Consider the following 25,567-nt stretch of genomic DNA (forward strand, 5'->3'; position numbering starts at 1 on the left):
ATCAAATGTCACAATATAGAAGCCTTTTGTTTACAGCATGAACTTCCAGCTGCAAGGCGCCTCGCCTGAAGAGAGCATCTGCTTTAGATTGGGCATGCAAACCTCAAATATGCACAGCTTGAACTTCCAAGTTCATAATTGACCCATCTGCAAAAATGTTTTAAAAGTCCTTGAAAAATCGCTAATAATTTGGGGATCATTACCAAAATTTAATCATCTGTTCCTCTTCAATTGCAATCAAACTTCGAGGGAAGAGGGGTCATACAAAGTTTCACATTTTACCATATATGAAGGTCACCTCAAGGTCAAAGGTCACAGGCAGGGGTCAATGAACTTTAGGGCCCAATGTGAAGTTTTTATGGCGCGTTTCTATTATGGGTCATAACTTTTGATTCATAACTCCATTTGTGACCAAACTTGGATGATAGATGTCCCTTGGGGAGTGGATGGTCACCACAAGGTCAATGGTCACAAGCATGGGTCAACAAACTTTTAGAGCCCAATGTTAAGTTTTTATGGCGCATTTCTATTATGGGTCATAACTTTTGATCCATAGGTCCGTTTGTGACTAAACTTGGATGGTAGATGTCCCTTGGGGAGTGGATGATCACCACAAGGTCAAAGGTCACAAGCAGGGGTCAACAAACTTTTCAGAGCCCAATGTTAAGTTTTTATGGCGCGTTTCTATTATGGGTCATAACTTTTGATCCATAGGTCCGTTTGTGACCAAACTTGGATGGTAGATGTCCCTTGGGGAGTGGATGGTCACCACAAGGTCAAAGGTCACAAGCAGGGGTCAACGAACTGTAAGGGCCCAATGTTAAGTTTTTATGGCACATTTCTTTTTTGCCATAAATTTTTACCCTTTTATATCTCTTTTTATCTTTTATTTCTCTTTTTTTAATCTGTCATATTCCATTTGCGTACAATTTCTTGTACGCGAATGGGCGAGACGCATTATGGCACTTGCCTTGTTTCATGTCATAGCAACGATGTTAAAAACAAAACAGCAGAACAAAAACAAAAACATTTCTGCTTTGGGAATTATATTGTATATTTGCCCGCCAAGATTCATGTAACACACCAGTATCTTCCTGATAGCTCATCGGCAAACTGATGATGTGTGCATGTTGACAGCCCTGCAAGTATTTCCTGTGTGCATGCAAGTGTGTGGGTAAGTGTACGTTGAGAAGGGGTTTAACCGTTTGCAAGCAAGGATTGGTTTCAGAGTACATTGTACATACTGTATGTATTTTAAAAATGGAGTCTGGAAAGTTAGTGCATTGGCAGGCCTCAAAACACAAACGACAATACAGAGCACTCCCATAATAACATACACAGTTAAAACAAAATTCTTGTTGCAATGAAGCAAAACTTCAGGTCTCGAAATTATCACCTAGACCTTCACGTACTTCATCATGCAGCTATAACAAAATGTTGATATATCGAAAGAAAACTGCCAGTCCCAAGAACTTCATTATAAGAGGAGTTGCCTGTATATCACCTGCATGTTTCAGTTGTCCTATGGAGAACTGGTTTTCAAGTACGGTTTGTAAAAGGGTGTGAGTGTGTGCACTTGTGTGTGCAATTGGGTGAGCAACTACAATGTATGACATATTGTGCATGGTCTACATCTGTACTTCTAAGGCAGCTTTCACACATTCAAGGATCACAACATGGATCAAGACTGATCATCATTCTGGGATCATCCTTATTATTAAATTAATGATACATATTTCCTGTTTTACCCGTATTCACTGGCCAAGACTTTGGAGCAGTTCTTGGCACACTGGCATCATAAAATATGATACAAGATAAGAAATTGAAAGAAGTGCAATGTACAGTGTTTCATGATAGAGCAGATACAGTACTGTATAAGCTGTTATTTTCGCGAGGGTTTAATTTTCGCGAATCTCAGTTGGATCGCGAATTCAACAGCACGCGAAAATGTCTCCATGCGCTAGGGTAATCGCGCATTTTACATGAGCATTGGCGTCAATTCGCAAAAACAACATCTCGCGAAAATGTCTATGACCTCCCCATTCACGAAAATATCTGTATGTGAAAATAACAGCGTATACAGTATGTGAAAATAATCTGTATCACACCTGGTAGGCATCCTGTACCAACACCCGCACATCTCCAAGTACATGTGTAGTTATTACTGATAAAACCTGAAACTATAGGGATTGCTAGATTGCTCATTTTCATTCATAGTAAAGGGATGGTAGAGTACTGGTTGAGCTGAGGTTTCAGCCTTTTAACTTTTTGCGAGATACACATTGCACTTGGAAACTGCTTTATGACCTGTAACAGAGCAAATAATTCTAAAAGAAATTCAAAGTTTATTTGATCAAAATCTATGTTGGATGGCTGACGTAAATATGCAAAAACAAATTAAAACAAAGCAAATCCTAATGAAAGGTGGGTCCCATCTTTTACGAGGATCACTTTGTTACTGATATTTCAACTACACAATGTACTTCAAAAGCGATTCTCATCAAATAAACTTTGAATTCCTCTTATATGCTCTTACATACATCATGAGAGGTTTCTCGTTATCTAATAAATCAACATCAAAAATCATTGGAGACCTGAAGCCCCATCTCAACTGTAATGTTACCATCCCTTTAAATGTTGTATATATTTTTGATCGATGTCACTTTCCCAATGTTACATTTCCGGAATGGTAACTGTGATGATATTGAGAAAAACAGAATACAATGTAGTACTACATGTACAATTACTTCATCAAAATCAGACAAACAAACAAAAAATCTTAACTTTGGTGAAAAGTTCACCATTCTGTTTGGTTTTACTCTTGCTTATTAACACCAACTTCAACACAATACTGACTTGCATTTCAACTATATCAAAAGCCAATTTGGATCATGGGAAAAGCCTCATTGCAGTGTCTCTGTAAATGCATTGTGATATGTTACACTGTAACCAGAGACTCAAACTCTCCCGTTTTCGACGGGAGATCTCCCGCCGAAAACCCATTTTTACAAAATCTCCCGTTCTCCCGTTTGAGATTTAATTTCTCCCGCCCTAGCTCTGTGTCTCCCGTTGGAAAGGATTTCTTACTTATTGCTACTGTATGTTGAAAAAATAAGCCTTAGATAGCACCAGAGAGCATCTAGAATCCTAGGAACTTCGCACTTCGCACACATCAACTCGGAGTCTCCCGTTTGCTAGGGGCTTCAGGCGGGAGAATCTCCCGATCAGAAGGTGCTTGGGGTTGGAGTCTCTGTGTAACAAAGACCCAAGGATAGTACATGCAAGGCTCTGCTCTAGTATAACTGACTTCTTCATCATTAAGTTAGTACAGAGAACAAGTACAATGTATAAATGAAAACACCAAGTTACAGGCATACATATTTATTCCAAAACCAGCATGGGTTGAATCAATGACTGCAGTTCAGGATTTTCAAATTGCAAAGAAAATTGATCCCCCCCCAAAAAAAAAAAAAATAAATAAATAAAAAAAAAAAAAAATAGATAAAAAAATAGATAAATAAATAAATAAAAAATGACACTTCAAATATGTCCACTCTTACACTGAACAGAAGGCCCAGTAGCTACTCCTTCAGCAAGTTCTCAAATGTATTTTTCTTGCTTGTGTTATTTATATACCACAATTAGAAATGATTCAAGTTTGTATGTCAATGGTTTCAATCAATAAAACATACATGTATAAATAAAAAAAAGTACAGTTGTAGTAATCACAAACATGCAAGCTTGGAAAGAGGCTAACAACATACTGTCCAACTCCTTTAGAAATTCTTGGCAACACATGCTCTTTGCAAACGGCCAACAAATGGAATCATAAGCTTGTACAGTTTTATTTCTTTCCTTTATCTATTAACATCTCAATGCTGGAAACATGATGTTCCTCAATATTTGCAGAAAGATTCTCACTTATGTTTAGTCATCTACAGTGCACTCCCATTATTGCAAAATCATCTAGACAGGTGTTTGTGTTTTCTCTCTCTCATTTTATTGAAATTTCTTATTAGACAAACATGTTGTCACTGTATATAAAGATATACAGATGATGATTTGGAGACCTGCATTTTTACTTCATTGTAAGGATAATTTCTTTTGTTTTGTCTTGTTTTGTTTTGTTTTTTAAACGGGAGTGCACTATTTTATGACATTGGAGCAAATTTAGGTTGGAATGGCTGTTCATCGAAAGTCACTTGTACATTGCATGATCAAGGGCTTTTTCTGATATTGCTTCCTGATTGGAAATGGAATCCAAATTTTGTTTCACATTGCTTTTTCAAATGACTCGGGTAAAAAGTACATGAGAGAACAAGTTAGTGTTTGCAGTATATCTTTTTCTCCATTGTGTATCCCAAATGTAGCATAATTTTGCTAAATTTCATTGTGCGCCACTTCATACACTGTACCTCACTATTTCAATCCACTTGCTTTAATAGTTAAACTTGTGTGATCCATTGGCCTAGAGGAATCATATTCTTCACCCGGACTTTTTCCATCTATCTAAATTGTAATCTCTGAGCCAGCAAGCTTCAAATCTCATCAGTTCTGCAGACATGGGAACTTAGTCTCACAGAGAATCTAAAAACCAAAACAATTACCTTGTTATGATGTATCATGGTTTTTCATTAAATACGGGTACAAAAACATAGAAATGTTGGGGGTTGGAAACCTGTAAATCACCTTCTGAAGAGGGTTCTGTTTACAGTTGTATGTGACCTCTTTATCATGAGGCTCGACTCTTAACATCCAATGATAAGAAACAACTTTTTGTACACAAACTTAGTGGCAAAAACAGTCATTGCTAGAGTATGTCGGGTTCCGGAAGGGAGTGCAAAATGAAATACACATCATTTTTTTCTGTACGACAACAAAATACTGTGCTCATCACATGAATCATGCATGCTGACTGCCAAAAAGATGTTTCAAATCTTGTCATCTTCTATTGTTTCCAGCATTGCCAATGACAGTCAAGATCCTTTATCCTTGCAATACTTTTGACGATAGGGTCTTGTTATGAAGAAGTCCTTGAGACCTGAAATTTTCTTTCGTTACATCTAAATTTGGTTGTAGCAAAACAGATAAAGTTTATCAAGATAAAAATTACACTATTTATAGATAATGATTTTGGGATCTGAAATTTCACTTTATAGTTGAAACAATATTCAACAATGACCAAATGCACTACACTGAAGCACTGTCCCAATCTCACAGGACAACAGTATTACAACTCTAAAATAAATATCCCCTCCAGTAGATCCACTGCTTTTTCCTAACATCACAGTTCTTCATACATTCAGATGGCTTTTAGTACTAGCAGATGGGATAGCGACAAATTTTTGAATTCTACCAAAGTACACTTTGATGACACGAAATGCATGCTCTTCTTAAGTTTTAATGTCTTCAACCATGGCTTCTAGCTACCGTGTAGTAAAAAAATACACTGTAGGTATGATCTGCGCAATACATTACACACTCTGAATGTGTGGAAGTATTACTTTGTAAGTATTTCCACTGCTAACAGATACAGATCACTTCTGCAACTGAGAAACCTGGACATACCCATCTCATTGCTGGTGTCACTGACTGTAACTCAACTTTTCAAGGTTTCCTCCACAACAGCTAAAGAGCTGACAACATTATTGTGCCTGTACTTTTTAGGTCACTCACCACTTGACATAAAATGGGGTGGGGGGGATGGGGGGGGGGGGGAGGAGAGAAAATATCCACATGCAGTACATGCTGGGCATGCAAGGAACATATAGGATATGTGATTCTGCTCTTTCAAAACAGGAGTGTTCTACCAAGGGCACCTGTGGCTTGTTACAGTTAAGTTTTTCACCTGTACCTGTCCCTCCCATAATCTCTGTCTCTGTCCCTGTCTCTATCTCTGTCTCTCCGTCTCCTCTCTTCCTCCCGGCTCCTATCCCTGTAGCAGTCTTCCCGTCGGTATCTGTCCTCACGTTCATCCCTTCCATCTCTCGCTCTGTCCCTCTTCCCTTCACGCTCGCTGTCTTTCCCTGACTCGCTCCTCTCCCGGTCTCTGCGTCCATCATCATCATCTCTGCGTCTTCCACGATCCCGTTCCCTCTCCCTTGAGGGGGGCCGTCTGTGTCTCTGCCAGTCCCTCTCCCGGTCCCGATCTTGACTTCTGCTCCTGCTACTATCCTCTCGCTGCCTCCTTCCATTGGAATGGTTCTTCTCTCCATCTCTCGTTCTATCTATCCTGTCACCAGTACCACCTGAGAAGTCTCTATCTCTATGCTCTGCGCCTCTGCTGTGTGTCTGCTTTCCTCTGCCTCCATAATCTGCCTCAACTTTTTCCATCTCCTCCCCACCTTTTGTTTTCTCATATTTTTGGTATCCTGGGTCTTGCTTTTCCTTCTTGATCTTGACTGGTGGTGTACTAGGGCCGTCACTATCACTTCCATCGCTGCTTTGATGCTTCTTCTTCTTCTTCTTCTTCGCCTTCTTCTCTTTCTTGGGCTTCTTCTTTTCATCATGTCCTAAAGCCGAAATATGCAGTGTAAAAAAAAAAAGTTGTTATGGATCTGTGTTTGAAATGTTCAATGTTAAAAATATCAATTCCCCCATTTTGTGAAGGAGATAAGTCAAGGACTTTTAATCTTGTTAGAAATAGAAATATTTTGAATAACCAATGTGTCTGCTTCATATTGGTAAACTACCATGACATTGCAAACTGTTGTAGCTTTCTTATCCTGCAATAAAGGCACATGAATTAAAAAAAATATATATCTACAAAGTCATAACTTTTGAATGAAGCATCTTATTTTTTCAAACTTCACTACCTTGTCTTCTACACATATTTCGGCGTTCACTGAATACCATCATGGTATCTTGGGTTAATTCCCCTTAAATTTCATACTGTTTTGTATCATAATACATCAGAATCTGACTCAGGTACTAAGTATTTGCCAGATAGTTTCTGTTTTAGGGCATTTGGAAAGAAAAAACACTCTCTCCTTCCTCCTCCACAGCCATTTCCCTCCATTTCTTCCATTACAGCATTTGGCAGGTTATCATAAACCATAGGACAAAGAAATCAAAATCAGCCACTCCTCACCTTTACCAGATGGTGGCAGAAGTAAGAATTCCTCCTCATCTTCTGACTGAGATGGTGGTGTTTTGGGAGCGCATCCCTCCTCCCGAAGCTTTTGCGTTGCCTCGTCCAGCTCCTCGTCATCCTTCGGTTTGCGGTACTCCGACACATGGTCCACTCTCAGTGTTCTCCCCTTCAGCTGTCATTGACGGAAAAGGTGGTGGTAGTAAGAGTAGCAAATATGCAGTGAAAGTTCCATGAACTGTCTAAATCAAATTAATTCTTTAGGGGTCTCCAGTTATTACAAAGTTCTCAGGATCAGCAGTTTTCTTTCACTGTAGTTGAAGAGTCAAACAAAATAAGATAAGTACATGTAGATGAAATTTTGGGTACCTAAATTTTCAACTTTGTTGCAACAAGAATTTAGTTATAACAATACAGTCAACCTCGCCTACGTTAATATCTATTTGGACTGAAGAAATAGCTTCAACTTAGAAAAAAAAAATTGACTTATGAGGGATGAAAATTAATAGAATAGATAGAGAAGAGGACTTAAAAGACCTTTACCTTAGGCAATTATTAGACTTTAAGGTTGACTTCATAAGGTTGACTCTATTTGTTTTAAAGTACACTGTATCTCACAAATTGTGTGATACTCATATGCATGTGACATTGATTTACAATATATCTCTTGCTGGTGAGGGGATTTTTGAAGGGGCATTTTACTATCACTTTTTTCTTTCTTTTATTTAAAAGACAATGAGTACATTTGAAAGTATATAGATTTGAATAAAATTTGTGACATCAGTTTGGTCTCAGCAACAAAAGCACCTCTTCACCACATTTCAGTTACTGCTGTAATCAAACTGACATATCGTCGCTGGGGCGACAAGATCTCGTATCTACAAAATGTCAAATGTTCAGGAGAGCCAAAAAACATGGCGGCCAAAGCACTACAGCGAATGGGAAAGCCTTTCCTTTGACATGCCATGGTGGCTTCATTTTTGGAGTAAGACATTTGGGATTTGGACAGGACATCACTTAACCTATTATTTGACCATTAATCCAAAAAAGTCATTTTCACCAAAAATGCAGATACAAGGTCTTGTCACCCCAACGACGATATGGATATGTCACATTCAATTTCTCACTCACTTTGATGCCATTGAAATTGTCCACTGCCAGTATTGTGCTGCGCTGGTCTTCATACGCAATGAAGCAGTACCCCTTGGATTTGCCTGTCTTTTTATCTCGCACCAGGTTGATGTTCACTATTTCTCCATATCTGTTTGTAAACACATTGACCAGAATTCACGAAGGTGGTTCAAATCATGTCAGTGAATTACAAAAATTGCATTATTGCAAGTGATGCAGCATGTGCCTGAATGGTCATTATCCTGAACTGGATGTAAGCTGACCCACACAAGCAAAGGTGTGCCCATATTTTGTTGTTTTCGTCCAATAGCCCAATTCAAAGCATGATGTAACTTTAACTACCACCATGAATTTGGGCTTTTGGACTGCTCAATCACCTCACTACCACATCACACTTTCTATGAATGTGTCAACCTGCCAATCATAGATAAGAGTGACAATGATAATGCAAAAATAAATTGAACATGTGCATGACTTCATGACAAAATTAATGTGTCAAATCATTTGTCTGTGCAACTTCTTCCAAGATGCATGTCTATACATGTATATACATACCATAAATGGTCCCTTGGGCAACAAGACCAATATCTACAAAATGTCAAATATTCAGGAGAACAAAAAACATGGCGGCCAAAGCACTATATCAAATGGGATAGTCTCTCTCTGACATGCTGTGGTGGCTTTATTTTGGGGGTAAGACAGCTAGGATTTGGACAGGACATCACTCAACTGATTATCTGACCATTACTTCAAAAAAAGTCATGTTCACCAAGTTTTGAGATGCAAGGTCTATCAACCAAGCGACAATTTATTTGTCATTTTGTCACACATCCTTGATTCTTGATCTTCAATGAAGGGACAGAGAGAGACGTACAAACAGTGAAGCTTCATGTGGACCTACATTTAATTTAAAGGACAAGTTCACCTTCATAAACATAAGGATTGAGAGAATGTAGCAATATTAGTAGAACACATCATTGAAAGTTTGAGGAAAATCAGACAATCCGTTCAAAAGTTATGAATTTTTGAAGTTTTTGTGCAGTAACCGCTGGATGAGAAGACTACTGCAGTGTATGAATAACTTACATGTCACATGCGTACAACAATATAAGGAAAATATACAGAGAATTTCACAAAATGCCATCTTTTGAAAAAAGTACACATTCCCCTGACTCGTTGCCGACAAATGTTATGGGTAATATTATTCCCCCTGCCTTTAGAAAGAGGCAAGTCAAGAGCTCTTTTATTATGCGAAAAAAGTGAAAATATGTTGAATTTTCTTTTACATTTTCTTTATACTGTTGTACGCATATGACTCACAAGCTGTAGTAGTCTCCTCATCCAGCGGTTCCAACACAAAAATTTTAAAAATTCATAACTTTTGCATCGATTGTCCAATTTTCCTCAAACTTTCACTGATGTGTTCTACTAATACTGTTGTATTCTCTCAATCCTTATGTTTATGAAGGTGAACTTGTCCTTTAAGCACAAATGGAATGCTTCGCTGACTTAAACTCTATACTCACTGAGAGAACACACAGATAACATCCCCCTCAGTCAACTCATATGGCAAGCCTCCGATGAAGATATAGGCACTGTCCTTGTACTGTTGGTGCCAGGACGCCGAGCTGGACACACCATATTGAGCCTCAAGCTCATTGAGCTTGTTAATGTTTTTCACATTAGTAAGAGGACTGTGGAATGAATGAGAAACGTGTTGAAAATAAACAAGTCCTTCTAGTGGTCACACTCAAAATATTAGTAGCACTGAACAATTTAGCATTTATTGATGATCCTTTGCTGAACAATTAACTATGAATTTTGTTCAATGATCAACACACCATGGATGGCACAAATGGAATGAAAATCACTATGCAAATATATTTACTGGTACAGGTTCATGAATGATACAAGTAATGCATGCATGCTGTGAGACACCTACAGACACTTGCTCGACACCACCATAAGATGTCCACATTATTCCACAATTTGCCTTACTTGCCTGTATCGATGACTACCTTACAGACAGGACCCAAAAAGTGAGGATCAATAGGAAGGAGTCAAGATCTATTTCTGTGACAAGTGGCATACCACAGGGAAGTGTGCATGGACCAACATTGTTCAACATAGACCTCATTAACGATCAGCCTTCTACAGTTGATTCCAGTGTGGAGCTATTTGCAGATGATACCAAGTTATACAGGACAGTGGACTCCAAAACTGACTCAGACTTGCTACAGAGGGATATACATGCCGTAACAAATTGGTCAAATGAATGGCAGCTGCCATTCAACGAGAGTACCGGTAAGTTTAAAGTAGTGCACTACAGAAGGAAAAAATCACAGGTATGACTATACACTGGATACTTACACAAATTCCATTTCAATTACATAAGTGGAAGTGAAGAAAGAGACTTGGGGGTACTGTTTCAAGAGAATTTGTCTTTCAGCAAACACACAGCAGATGCTGCTAAGAGAGCCAACATCAAAATGGGAATGATAAAGAGATTTTTCACAATTTTGCAGAAGAAGGGCTTTCTCTCACTCTACAAAACAATTGTGAGACCAACATTAGAATACTGCAACTCAGTATGGCACCCAACACTGAAGAGGGATGAGGACATGCTAGAAAAAGTCCAGCAAAGGGCAACATGGCCTCTTCCTGAACTGAAACAAATGACATACCCAGAAAGACTCAAAGAGCTGCATCTTCCCAATTTGGCTTACAGAAGACAGAGGGCTGACTTGATAAAGATGTTCAAAATCCTGACAGGCTTCAATAGAGTAAATCCCCCTAAATTCTCCCAGTTGGCCAGTGGTTCAACAACAAGAGGTCATGATCTCAAACTTGTCAAACAATGTGTCCATTGTAGTCTGAGGCAGTCTGCTTTCTCAATAAGAAATGTAAACAATTGGAATGCACTACTGTAAAAGTGGACATTTTCGCGTGACTATTTTTTTCTCGAGCTCTGCCAGGTAAGAAGAGTTTTGCGTGTTTTTAATTCCACAGAATCAAGACACCAAGTACAGGAACATGTGGCAAGCAAAAATATTTGCATGTTGTTATTTTTCGTGCTAGTTTCTGGTAGCGCGAAAGGCGCAAAAATTTCAACACCGCGAAAATGTGCACTTTTACAGTACATGTACCTACGGAAGTCGTCAACGCTACCACCATAAACCAATTCAAGTCTTCCCTAGAAAGATACTGGAGTAATACATGTACAGTGTATTACAATAAAGTATGAACCCTACCTGAGACGGGAGAGAACTGCAACGAGGGACAAATAAGCTTTGCTTCCAGTCCCTACACTCAAGTAACTAATAAAAATGGTTTAATAAGAGTTTAACTTAAAGACCAAAGGGGACAACACAATTAGAGCGAGCTGAGAGCTGGCTGCTCTAAAACTTAGTTATCCCTTTGGAACATTTTTTGAGATGCTAGAAATTTAAATGATTATAAACAAAAGTACAAGAAAGAAAATATCCCTATATCAACAGAAACAAAGTGACTTTTATATACTGTGTTAGATTGACGAACGCGATCATCACACATCAACAGTACATAGAACTGATTCTAAATTTATAGGTTGGATCTACTACTCATCAACCGCCTAATCTTTATTTGCTTGATAAGAATATCTAACACTGAAATTCACGTAAAAACTTGACCTACCGGTACGTGATTGAGAAAATCCAGCACTATCAAATGCTGTTGTTTCCTTTTCAATTCAAAGTTTCAGTGCAAAAATATCGCTGTCAAACTTGACTGGCCTCTTTTCAGCTCTCCGCAGTGCCGCTTCTTTTTTTAGATCGACCGCTGTTTTTGCATTGACAATGCACACAAACCGAGTTGTATTGTACACCGTGTTGTATGAAGCTTTTTAGAAAATGCATTGACATTACATTACGATTTGGTTAGAATATTCATTCAAAATTTTTTCCTTGATTCAAACCATTAATGAACAGTGAATTTTTGCATTTTCCCACACATCCTCATCAGTGGTCAAAGCCAATACATTTTAATTTACTCTGCACGCAGTGCAGTGCGTACTAAGCGTTCTATGCGCCAAACTACCCGGTCGGTTTCAAAAAGGGTGGTCGATGTGTAGTAGAGCTACCATACAAATAGTAACCCCGGCGCGGGGCACTGTAACCAGTAACAGCACCCGAAGACTTGTATGCAATTTAGTGAAGAAATCAAGTGCACTGCGATGCTTGCAATTCAGTAAACAACTCATTGTTCAAAACCACAATTGGATTCGAAATGAAAAGCCACATGTTAAAATACCATATTGTTGAATATTGTATCTAGGCAACTATGTATCACTCACCATTTATTACCTACGAAAACAAGATTAATCATCATCATCTTTGAGACCATCTCCGCAAGATCGAGATGCAAATCTCCATTTTGAACACATCACGTAAATAAAATGAACTGTACATGCGCGAATGAATATTCATTTCAGTTCTCAGCAAGCTGCCCTTTTTTTTTCTACACGCATACATTGTGTATTATATGTGTTATGTTTTATCCATACCCTGGCCCAATCGACAGCAAGGCTGTTGGCACATGCGCTGTGTAAGTTGTACTACGATACAAAGGACTAAAACCTCGGATAAAATCTTTCACTGGGCTCTTAAATCAGATCGTATTGTAATTTTTAAATGGATTTCGGCGGCTCTGATTCAGTGGACATTGATGATATGATTGTAATTTTAAGTACTGTATATCAAGGCCCTATCTTTTCTAACGTACAGTGTGTTGAATGTGGTGAATGTAATATATTTTATAATGAATAATGTTGTAAATGATGTTAATTGTTATTCTTTAAATAGTGATGAATGATTTGAAAACTGTAAATACTTCCTTTTTTTAATCAACTACATTGTATGTATTGTGTGAACAAATGTTGCAATTCAGCCTTTTGGCTGCGAGAACATTTCATTTAATAAACCATACCATACCATCTAACGAACAGTAACATTACGGCTATGATTTTCAGTGTTAAACCATGTATCTCGGTCTCTGGTCACCAGAATGCTAAGCCATATCAGGTGTTTCTTCGATAGCCATAGGGCTGCCATGCGACCCCGACTCGGTCGGCCCGGTACGGGTTGGGCTTGGAGGGCGGTTGGTTGGGGTCGCCTGTAGTAGGCCCTACGGTACGACAACTACATGCTGTGCGGTTACCATACATAGTAGCCTGACCAGACCGCTGTGCTTTGCACAGCGGTCTGACATGTATTAGTGTTTACACGTTGTAAACGACCGTCACTATTGACGGCAAAATCACATAAAATGCCTTTTATTTCGTTTGATTTTAAGAGTAAGATAATTTTTACCACTCACCTACAGCGTATTTTCCTGATGGTTGAGTTGAATTTGGCGTTTTGTTGGTATCCAGACCTTATTGTTGAATTTTTCGGAGTAGATTGTGCGGTGGCATCTTTTCCTTCGAGAGCTTCATAAAATCTACAAACTACCACGCATGCGGAGCCGGAAGTGGTTGCGTTTTACGCACGCCTGTGCGCCCGTGAGTTTTATGTGTTACGTACGTAAAGCTACAGCACTCGTATCCGCGCGTGCTGCGCCGCGCCAGCAATGATTTGACCTTTTTATGGGTCACCCCGACTAGCTCATCACTTCCGCTCCCCGACTAGCTACGTTGTAGGATACGAGAGTAAATGCCATTCAGTAAACACGCAGATAAGGAGTGAAGTAATACGGACGTTTGCAGACCTGACTTTAGCCACGGATTTCGGTGAGTTTTTGACGTAATTAAACAAAAAATCGCATACCGATTATTGAATGATTATCATAGATTATGGGGATTCCTTATATTTTAGTTTTCCACGATTAATAAAGATATTCATGAAGGAAACGCACACCCACCGCTGAAAAATAACAACGTCTGCGAAGGAATAGACGTGCAGGCTGCGTGTAGTTACCATACATAGTAGAATCCACAGCTAACACAAATGATTATACATGGGACTACTATAATACATATCTGTCGATCAAGACCCGCAATCAGTCTTTCTGATTCTCACCCTTATCCAAATTAAAATCGGCAAAGTACAAAATCTCATTATCTACACAGACTGAATGAACTCACTTCATGATTGATATCCTTGTGATTTATCTACAACTTGAGGGTGGAGGTAGAGTTATATGCTCATAAGATAGCGCTTCTTCCATCACTGCACCCATACGTCTCGTTGATCGTTGCGTTTTGTCAAGACGTAGAGGGCGTGATTCAAAGAGCATGTGCGCATAAGCAGTCAAGAAGCACTGAGGCCTAAACGTATACATCACTCTCAAGAGTAGCCTCTTCTGTAATGTCTACATCCTTTCCTTTGAAGTTTGTAATGAAATTGTTATGATTTGTTTCAAATTTGCAAGTTAGATAAAGCGACCTCAAACAATTGCATACTGTATGTCACTACCCACCAAATCATTCACATAATTTTCTGCAAATGAATTTAAGTTAGTACAACTGTACACCCAATGTGATACTGTAGCCCCTGAGAAGAAGACAGCTTATCAGTCATCACATTGCATATATAGGCCATAGCTTACTATCCCTAGACAATATTATACCATTATGCCATTATACAAATGACATTTTCATGTCTCCGCCACGAAGTCAGTGTCGCCGGAGACATTATGTTTTTGCGTTGTCCGTTCGTTCGTCCGTCCGACAGTGTCCGAAGACTTGAATAAGACTATAGATAGTGAATGCATGGTTGCTCAATTTAGTTAGCCGTCCATCCAAATGAAACCTAAGTTCAGTGAAATAAAACACCCAACACATTTTGACATTTTGTGACAAACAAGTCATTTCAAATTTTGCCAATTGTGTGAGATGCTGTCATCTCGCATTGTCTCGGACGTAGGTCTACACCTATATTGGGACAGGGGCGGACCCAGGAATTTCGTAAAGGGGAGGCGCCTTTTGGCAAAATTATAGGGGCGCACGCACCCCCTCCTAATGTTTTTCGTTTTATTTCTTTTGTTTTGGTAAACCAAATATGAAGTACATTGTACTGTACAAGATGTATTCACTTTTTTTGTTGTTAAACTGAACTAATCGAAGGACTCCAATAAAGAACAGTGACATTCTAATCATCATCGAAATTGGACCATCCTCTGTATCTTATTTTCATGTGCATGATTTTGATACTTTATTTACTTGTATGTGTTTTTATATCGTCTGTTGAGAATGAGAACACAATGGGTTTTGTGGTCACTTAACGCCCTTATCATTCTCAACCGACGATATGATTCGGAAATAAACGGATACAAACAAATAAACAAACAAACTGAAATTTCCCAGTTCTTCTTTTACTTTGGAAAACCCGACTGAGAATAGGCCTACTTCGTTCAATGCGCGGGTAAATTCTGACAACGAAAGAAAACATCCAGTACAATCATATAAAATATAAAGCAGATAAAAGCTAAAAACATATGTTTTTTTTATGAAGACTTTGACTCGAGAGATTCTTAATACACCTCTACTCCCGCATCTTGCAGTATGATATAAATATACTGTTGTTATATACATGAATACTGCTTGCGCGGATGGATATTTCATTGTGCACTAAGAGCCCAGCTACCTGTAGGTTATACCGTCTCATTACACTATAGCGAGGGATATAACTTTCATTCGGTCTTTATCTCGCGCTCTTGGAAGAATGTCGAGCTCCAGTGAAAATCCCAGGTAAGAATGTCACCCTTTGCTCGTCTATCGATCTATAAGCCAAACGTTGCGTAGATTATATACGAGAGTAGATTTTAAGGATGCGTTTATCTATAGTTAAGTAAGAGAGAACGCCTTTGGACGTGATAGAGCCTAAGGGAACGCGATTCTGATCTCGGGGTGTCGCGTATTATATCACGACTCAAGTGACTGGGAACTCATACTTTGCGCGGTTCGACCTGGGAAGAAGAGTGTTGTTTGTTTGTTTAATTGTTTTTGTTTGTTTGTTTGCTTGCTTGCTTGCTTGCTTGCTTGCTTGCTTGTTTACGTTGTAGGCGGTGCGGTGGCGTGTATAGTATGGAAATTGACCAGGGCATCTTGGAGAAAATGCGTTTCAAAAGGGCATTGCGTTTATCTATTCGAAAATATGAAGGTAATCGTGGTCTCAACCTACGCGTTTCAAATCGACGTTCTTATACACGCGAAATGAACATGGTTGTGTTTTATCAAAAAAAAAAAAAAGAAAGAAAAAAAGGCCCTGGAACACGTTTAAGGATTGTGATTATGCCTCAGTAACGTTTTTAGAAAAAGCAACTTGTATCCGTCACAATATACATTGTGGAAAAGAAATGTAATTGGCTATTGTCTTCGTTTATGTTTTCATGGGCGTCACCAGGGGGGGGGGGTGCGTTGGGTGCGAACGCACCCCCCTTCAGATCCTTAAAAAAAAAAAAAAAAAAAAGCTTCAGTCTGCAAGCGACCTCAACGCCGGACGCTAAATAATTATTCTTTTCTATTTTGTTTTTAATTTTGCACCAGGGACATTACAAAAAAATCGTGGGCAAAAACAATTCGCACCCCTAGATCTGGCAGCACTGATTTTATACATATCTACTAGTATTCTATACAGTGTTTACTATGTATCGACCGTACTGTACATCCGTACGGTACGGAACACGTACACGTTTGCATGTACGTGTGCTACTTACAAGTATGTAGGGTCTATGTAGGTTACTTCTGACCAATCCGTATTGCCAGCCCAAGAGCGAGCCCTAAATTAGCCTCATAAAAAAAAAAGAATGGAGGGGCAAGCATATCATTTTGCCCCCCCTCCATAATTCCAGAGACGAGAAGATTTTCTTACCTTTTATTTGACAGAAAAAAAAAGTTGCCCCCATAAAAATATTGGAGGGGCAAGCATAATTATTATAATTTCGCCCCCCCCATAATTAATAATTCCGAAATGAGAAGATTTTCTTGCTTTTGAAAGAAAAAAAATGTTGCCCCCATAAGAAATATTGGAAGGCAATTGCACCATTTGCCCCACCCCACATGCTCATAATTCCCGCCATGAAAAGATTTTCTTGCTTTTTTGTTAGAAATCTGTCCAATTATTTCACCCAAATGCAGTGGCGTAACTACGGGGGTGGGGGGGGGGGAGGGGGGGGGTAAGAAAATCATCTAAGGTAAGAAAATCTTCTATGATTTCTTTTAACCATGAAATAGGTGTATAGTGTGAAACATTGTTCAAAAAGCCCGGAGCCGACAAAAGATTGTGATTCAGCGTGATTCCTGGCGCCCGTTGCATAAAACTCCAACCATATTTTTTTTCCGGTTGAAATCACAAAATTCCGGTTGGAAGCTCCCAACCAGAGTTTTTATGCAACAGATTTTACATTCTTAGGTTAGCAACCTTAAAAAATTCAGGTTGGGCAAATCCCAACCTGAATTTTCTAAGGTTGCTAAAGAAGTTTTATGCAATGGGACCCTGGTTGGCATCCTGCATAAAAGCAGTATGTGCGCAGTGTGTACTCAATATCCGAACGGCAAAAAGAGTCGCTACAATGTTGCACAATGTGATGTAGAATTTACACTTTTGTACCTTACGCTTCGTTATATCAAAGCTAGATCATTGATTTTGCAGTGTTGCTTTACATATTTACTTAGTCTATATAAAAATGTCTTGCATTGCCAATAAAAAGACTTGACCTTTATGGGCTAATTCCTAACTTTTCCATGTATATAATACACACACACAAACAAACACTCACAATTAGGGGATGCTCTAAAGTGCAGATTTTGGACATCCTTCCCCCGCTTGGTCACTTCGACGCCACCTCGCTGGTTATACCTCCCCCAGTCAAGAACATAAACCGACACCCTTGACTACCAGTGGCGGATCCGGGGGGGGGGGGGGGGTGGGGTGCACCGGGCTTCCCCACCCCCCCTCACAATTTCCAAAGCGAAAAAATATAGCTTCAAATGGCAGTTTTTGTCCGCTCGCTCGCATTTAGTCGTATAATGCCATTGAAGTTGCTGCCAGTAATTGCCGGCAGTTGCACCCGGTGCGCCCCCCCCCCCCTCAATTTCCAAAGCAAAAAAATATAACTACAAACGGCAGTTTGGGGACTGTAAAATAACACAATTTTCAAGCTCGCTCGCTACCGCTCTCGCATTTAAATTCTCCTGATATTGCTGCCAGTAATTGCCAGCAGTTGCGCCCGGTGCGCCCCCCTTAATTTCGAAAGCAAAAAAAGACATAGCTTCAAACGGCAGTTTTTGGACTGTAAAATGTCAAAATTTTCGAGCTCGCTCGCATTTAAAATCTTTATGCAATTCTTCTGATGTTACTGGCAGTAATTGTCAGCAGTTGCGCCCGGTGCGCCCCCCCCCCCCCTTAATTTCCAAAGCGAACAAATATAGCTACAAACGGCATTTTTTTTTACTGTAAAATGTCAAAATTTTCAAGCTCGTTCTCTTCGCTCGCTCGCATTTAATCGTTATGCAATTCACCTGATGTTGCTGCCAGTAATTGCCAGCAGTTCCGCCCGGTGCGCCCCCCCCCCCCCCCGCTTAATTTCCAAAGCGAAAAGATATGGCTGAGAACGGCAGTTTTTGGACTGTGAAATGTAAGATTTTCAAGCTCGCTCGCTCGCATTAATAATAATCGTTATGCTCTCCTGATATTGCTGCCAGTAATTGCCAGCATTTGCGGTCGATGCGCCCCCCCCCTTAAATTCCAAAGCGAAAATATATAACTAAAAACGGCAGTTTTTTTTTTTTACTGTGATGTAGTGTCAAAAATTTCCAGCTCGCTCGCTACGCTCGCTCGCATTTAATTGTTATGCCATTCTCCTGATGTTGCTGCCAGTTATTGCCGGCAGTTGCGCCCGTTGCGCCCCCTTTATTTCCAAAGCGAAAAAAATATGTCTCCAAATGGCAGTTTTGGGACTGTAAAATGTCAAACTTTTCAAGCTCGCTCTCTTCGCTCGCTCGCATTTAATTGTTATGCCATTCACCCGATGTTGCTGCCAGTAATTACCAGCAGTTGCACCCGGTGCGCCCCCCCTTAATTTCCAAAGCAAAAATTAAAAAATTAAAAAATGACTGTTTCAAGTCGATAAAACATGCAAAAAACTTGCATCAAATTATTTACTATTTACAACATCAAAATGCAAAAAGTGCTCACCGTGGGAGGGGGACACCCACATCCTCCCACTCGCTCACTGCTCTCGCTCTTGCTTGGCCGCGTTCATGATATTCAGTGTAAATATTAAAACAGGAAGTTTATTTGGATGATACTATTTTACGGGCAAATTGTTCATTAATAATCTACATCAAAATTTACTGCTACCTTAAACAAGTGGGACTGTTTCAAGTCGATAAAATAAGCAAAACATGCATCAAATTGCACCATTTACAACATCAAAATGCAATTTCAGTTCTAAGAGTGGGAGGAGGGGGGGGGGGGGACAACAGGTACTTCTACATCCTCCTTCCCCCCCCCCCCCCCAAAAAAAAGAGATAAAATCCTAGCTACGCCGGTGCCCTTTCCCCGCTTGGTTTCCCTCAAAAAACAGTAAAAGTCTAGGGATTGAGAGCTTCCTATCATATTCCAAAATAATGTCTGTCCAAAAAATCTCGTTACATTTTAGTGTCAAAACGCACCCCCTTGAAAAAAAGCTGGTGACGCCCCTGTGTTAAATGAGCTGCTGTGGAGAATTTTCTGTTTTCTTTTCTCTTCTTTTTTTTCTGTCTTAATGAGCTCCTCTGTATAGAGAAAGTACCACTATGAGCGCCCTCATGTTATTAGCCTAGGTTTATATCCTGATATTGTTTTATCTGTTTATAAAAACATTTGATGTGGTGTAGCAGTACTGGCTGGGGCAAGGTGTTTTCAGGTCGGGCCCATTTTTCTCCCCACCCCCTCCCTCCCGCATAATCAACAACAACATACAGATATTATAAACAATGACAAATCCTGTCATCTATTACTCCTGTGGCTTCACCGCGGATTCCTGTTTTCCATTATATCCAACCTTATGAACACTAAATTATTTCGCATAGCACAGTTTTCGTCTTTTGGGCTAAAATCTTTGATTAAATTCTATATTCAACATCGAAGAGTGTAGTACATAGGTCTGTAATTTTCAACGTACAAAGGATCCACCCTCTCTTTCAAAACAATGTAATGTTGACAGATTATGTACTTGTGTCATATGCCTCATTTAGGCAACAGCCGGAACCCTCCTTTTTAAGGATATGAAATTGCAGTTAGAACTCCACAGAAAACCCATTTTCCTAATGATTGACTTTCATTTTCTTCAACACTTCCTCAACGGTTTTTTTTTAATATTCTTTTTTTATTGTTGCTGTTGAATTGTTTCTTTCTTCGTAAGCATTCCCCTTGTTAGGTTAGGTATATCATTGATAATTATAATTTAAGCTGTAAAGCCTCAGGTGAAAAAAAAAAATCTGAATGCAATTTCTTGTAAAGAGCCTGCAAATTTTCATCTTGTAAAAAATAAAGCTATGCTTTCATATGATTCTTCAACTGAGTACAGGAATTCCTTTTTTATTTCATTTAAATGATTATTCAGCATTTTGTTTTTCCTTTTTCCCTTGTTTATGTTCAGTAGTGCAGGGGCGTCACCAGCTTTTTTTCAAGGGGGTGCGTTTTGACGCTAAATGTAACGAGATTTTTTTGGACAGACGTTGGGTTGGAATATATAGGAAACTCTCAATCCCTATATTATAGACTTTTACTATTTTTTTTTAGGGAAACCAAGCGGGGAAAGGGCACCGGCGTAGCTAGGATTTCATTTTTTTTTTTTTTTTTTTTCTTTGGGGGGGGGGGGGTGTTCCATGGGAGGGAGCGAGCAAAGGGGGGGGGGGGGGGTGGAAGTGCCTGTTGTCCCCCCCCCCCCCTCCTCCCACCGTGATACCTTTTTGCATTTTGATGTTGTAAATGGTGCAATTTGATGCAGGCTTTTTGCGTGTTTTCATCGACTTGCAAACAGTCCCACTTGTTTAAGGTAGCAGTACATTTTGATGGAAATTGTTGTTGAACAATGTGCCTATACACTATATCATTTCAATAAACTTCTTGTATTGATTCTTGCGCTGATATAATGAACGCGACCGAGCCCGAGCAAGCGGAGCGAGCGAGGGGGGGAGGGTGTGGGAGGGGGCCAACCCCCTCCCACGGTTAGAACTGAAATTGCGTTTTGATGTTCTAAATGGTGCAATTTGTTGCTTGTTTTATCGACTTGAAACAGTCCTACTTGTTTAAGGCAGCAGTATATTTTGATATAGATTATCATTGAACAATTGCCTCTAAAATAGTATCATCCAAATAGACCTCCTGTTTTAAAGGGTGTGTACAGTTCTGGTCGAGGTGTAGATTTAGCGTTTAACATTTTGCGAGATATTCAGAAACTCTATGAGATGTCAAAGAGCATGCAGTTCTAAGGGATATCAAAAGTTTATTCGATGAAAATCGGTTTTGAAATGGCTGAGATATCCAAAAACAAGGTGAAACAAAGAGATCCTAATAAAGTTGTGGCATGTCGCCTTTTATTATAAGCACTTTTTGGGATATCTCAGCCATTTGAAAACCAGTTTTCATCAAATAAACGTTGAATCCTTCTTAAAATTACATGCCCTTTCATATTTCAACAGAGGATTTTCATTATCTCACTTAGGAATGGTCAAAACATGAATCCCTACCTCAACTAGTACTGTGCAGTCCCTTTAACAACTTGTGTTTAATATTTACACTGAATATCATGAATGTGGCCAAGCAAGAGCGAGAGGAGTGAGCGAGGGGGAGGATGTGGGAGGGAGTGTCCCCCTCCCACGGTGAACACTTTTTGCATTTTGATGTTGTAAATGGTGCAATTTGCAGTTTTTTGCGTGTTTTATCGACTTGAAACAGTCCCACTTGTTTAAGGTAGCAATACATTTTGAAGTAAATTGTTATTGAACAATTTGCCTATAAATAGTATAATTCAAATAAACTTCTAGTAATAATTCTTACACTGATGTCATGAACGCGACGGAGCCCAAGCAAGCGGAACGAGCAAGGAGGGAGGTTGTTGGAGGGGGTTGTCCCCTCCCCCTCCCCCCCCCCCATAAAGGGATTATGGAATGACGGTGTGAAACGACAAATTACTGGCAGCAATATCAGGAGAATGGCAAAACGATTACATGCGAGCAGGGAGGTGAGAGGCTCACCTCCCTGATGCGAGCGAGCTCGAAAATTTTGACATTTTGCAGTCCAGAAACTGCCGTTTGCAGCCATATTTTTTTTTTTTTTTTTTTTTTTTTTTTTTTTTTTGCTTTGGAAATTAAGGGAGGGGGGCGCACCGGGCGCAACTGCCGGCAATTACTGGCAGCAACATCAGGAGAATGGCATAAAAATTAAATGCGAGCGAGCGCAGCGAGCGAGCTTTAAAATTTTGACATTTTACAGTAACAAAAAATGCCGTTTACATAGCTATATTTTTTCGCTTTGGAATTTAAGGGGGCGCATCGGGCGCAACTGCATGCTGGCAATTACTGGCAGCAACATCAGGTGAATTGCTTAGCGATTCAATGCGAGCGAGCGAAGGGAGCGAGCTCGAAAAATTTACATTTTACAGTCCAAAAACTGCCGTTCTTAGCCATATTTTTTTTTTCGCTTTGGAAATCATAAGGGGGGCGCACCGGGCGCAACTGCTGGCAATTATACTGGCAGCAACATCAGGTGAATTGCATAACGATTCAATGTGAGCGAGCGAAGAGAGCGAGCTTGAAAATTTTACATTTTACAGTCCAAAAACTGCCGTTCTTAGCCATATTTTTTCGCTTTGGAAATCATAAAGGGGGCGTACCGGTGGAACTGCAGGTAATTACTGGCAGCAACATCAGGTGAATTGCATAACGATTCAATGCGAGCGAGCGAGCGAAGAGAGAGCGAGTTTGAAAATTTTGACATTTTACAGACCAAAAGCTATATATTTTTTTTTTTTCGAAATTAAGGGGGGCGCACCGGGCGCAACTGCTGGCAATTACTGGCAGCAATATCAGGAGAATTTAAATGTTAGCGAGAGGAGCGAGCGAGCTTGAAAATTGTGACATTTTACAGTCCCAAAACTGCCGTTTGTATAGCTCTATTTTTTCGCTTTGGAAATTAAGGGGGGCGCACCGGGCGCAACTGCCGGCAATACTGGCAGCAACTTCAGGAGAATAGCATTACGACTAAATGCGAGCGAGCGGAGCGAGCAAGCTTGAAAAATTTGACATTTAACAGTCCAAAAACTGCCGTTTGAAGCTATACTTTGTCGCTTCGGAAATTAAGAGGGCAGGGGGGGGGGGGACGCCCGGTGCACCCCCCCCCCCCCCCCGGATCCGCCACTGGTAGTCAAGGGTGTCGGTTTATGTTTATGACTGGGGGAGGTATGACCAGCGAGGTGGCGTCGAAGTGACCAAGCGGGGGAAGGATGTCCAAAATCTGCACTTTAGAGCATCCCTTTATTGTGCGTGTTTGTTTGTGTGTGTTGTATTAATTTATATACATAGAAAAGTTAGGAATTAGCCCAGGTCAAGTCTTTTTATTGGCAATGCAAGACATTTCTATTTATAGGAACACCACCCCCTGGAAAACCACCCTCCGGATAACTACCACCCGGATAATTACCCCCCAGGACAATTCCCCCCTAGGGCAGCTACCCCCCGGACAACTACCCTCCAATGGCAATTACCCTCCAGGGTAATTACCCCCTAGGACAACTACCCCCCGGACAACTACCCTCCTAGGGCAATCACCCCCTAGGGCAATTCCCCCTTAGGAAAACTACCCCCTGGATAACTACCCCTCGGATAACTACCCCTGCATAACTACCCCCTCGGATAACTACCCCTGGATAACTACCCCCCGGAAAACTACCCCCTGGGTAACTACCCCCCGGAGAACTACCCCCTGGATAACTACCCCCCGGAGAACTACCCCCTGGGTAACTACCCCCCGGAGAACTACCCCCTGGGTAACTACCCCCAGGATAACTACCTCCCGATAACTACCCCCGGATAATTACCCCTCGGATAATTACCCCCCGGATAATTACCCCCCGGATAATTACCCCCGGATAATCACCCCCCGGATAACTACCCCCCCCCCCCCGATAATTACTACCAGGTTAATTATCCCCAGGTTAATTACACCCTCCTCCGAAAACTAGACCCAGATAACTTCCACCCGATAACTACCCCCTCCGATAACTTCCCATGGATGATTACCCCAGATAAGTAGGCCTACAACTCCCCCTCCCCTATAACTATCAAGAGGATAATTACCCCCAGGACAGTGCACCACGCCAATTACCCCCTGGGTAACTACCTCCCGGGTCATTGCCCCCACCCCCACCCCAATCTTACTTTTAATAAAAAGAATATCATTACTACAGGAAACGAAGTTCTTTGTATTATTTGCCAGGAATCACGGAGATGCCATACTGATACATCATCTTATGAAAACAACATCTTAAGGATTTACGATTTGTATCGTTTGCATTTAGGACGATTTATGTACAAGCTTAATTTCTCCCTCTGTATTTTGACTCTATGTTCATAAAAAAAGAAGCTGTCCCTTCATATCCTACCCGGTAATCCAGTAAATGTCAATGCCTTTAACCAAAACTATTTTCGCTAAATCTGTATTTTCTTGTACTGTTCCGAAATTTTGGATTTCTCTTGATAGTTTAGTATAAAAAAAAATTTTAAGTTTGAATGCCTTTACCATTGAACTAAAGACATTTTGAAGAAATGTTTTCAATTCAATTCAATTCATTCATTTTCATTCTTCTTCTTTTTTTCTATTTCAACAAAAACATAACACAAGATAGATCAGGTTTTATACATCATAAACAAAGAACATTTGTCTTAATTAATAAATGGTATCAATAAACATAGGAGCGCATACTGGCAAAAAAAAAATACAAAGTCATGCTTCAGTTGAAAAAAAAAGGAAGAAAGAATAGAGAGGTCCACTAAAAGGCAAAGCTTGTAGATTGTGAACCACTCATAACACAATGTTACACTTCGGAATGAGTTAAAATTTTTGCAATATTTTTTTTTTAACCACAATCGTCTATCGTTTACCACAACTCCATGTAACACTTCTTTATTTTGAGGCGCTTATATCTCATGCCTCACGTGCCCTGGTTTTGACCCATCATCTTCCTCTTCCCTCTCGCTTTTCTCTGTCCACCGTGAAAGTAGTCTATTCCTGTCATTCATAACTCACCTTTCCTCTTTCTCTCATTACAAGGGATTTATCTCGTGTGTGTTCATGTGCAGTGCACTCCCGTTAAAACGAAATGCTC

General features: G+C 40.1%; 1 protein-coding gene across 1 annotated transcript; it reads right to left on the minus strand.

The window, feature by feature from the left end:
- Window positions 1-5,844: 5,844 nt before the first annotated feature.
- LOC139711552 (uncharacterized) lies at window positions 5,845-14,518 on the minus strand. The gene is made up of 5 exons (XM_071623425.1): window positions 14,340-14,518; window positions 9,748-9,915; window positions 8,222-8,351; window positions 7,091-7,265; window positions 5,845-6,512 (listed from the first exon to the last, which is right to left on the minus strand). Exons 1-5 carry the CDS (start codon window positions 14,342-14,344, stop codon window positions 5,845-5,847), a joined length of 1,146 nt encoding a protein of 381 aa, XP_071479526.1. The 5' UTR covers window positions 14,345-14,518.
- Between the last annotated feature and the right edge of the window lie 11,049 nt (window positions 14,519-25,567).

Source organism: Diadema antillarum, unplaced genomic scaffold (genome assembly GCF_040938485.1).
Source record: "Diadema antillarum isolate AM-2024a unplaced genomic scaffold, OU_Dant_1.0 seq00001668_RagTag, whole genome shotgun sequence".
NCBI classification, from domain to species: Eukaryota; Metazoa; Echinodermata; class Echinoidea; order Diadematoida; family Diadematidae; genus Diadema; species Diadema antillarum.

What these genes read in the sequence shown, in the direction of transcription:
- LOC139711552 (XM_071623425.1), bottom strand. An exon ending in ACAATTTCAATGGCATCAAA is followed by an intron (nt 7,266 to 8,221) that starts GTGAGTGAGAAA and finishes CGTCAATGACAG; the next exon opens with CTGAAGGGGAGAACACTGAG. An exon ending in TCTGCCACCATCTGGTAAAG is followed by an intron (nt 6,513 to 7,090) that starts GTGAGGAGTGGC and finishes TTTCGGCTTTAG; the next exon opens with GACATGATGAAAAGAAGAAG.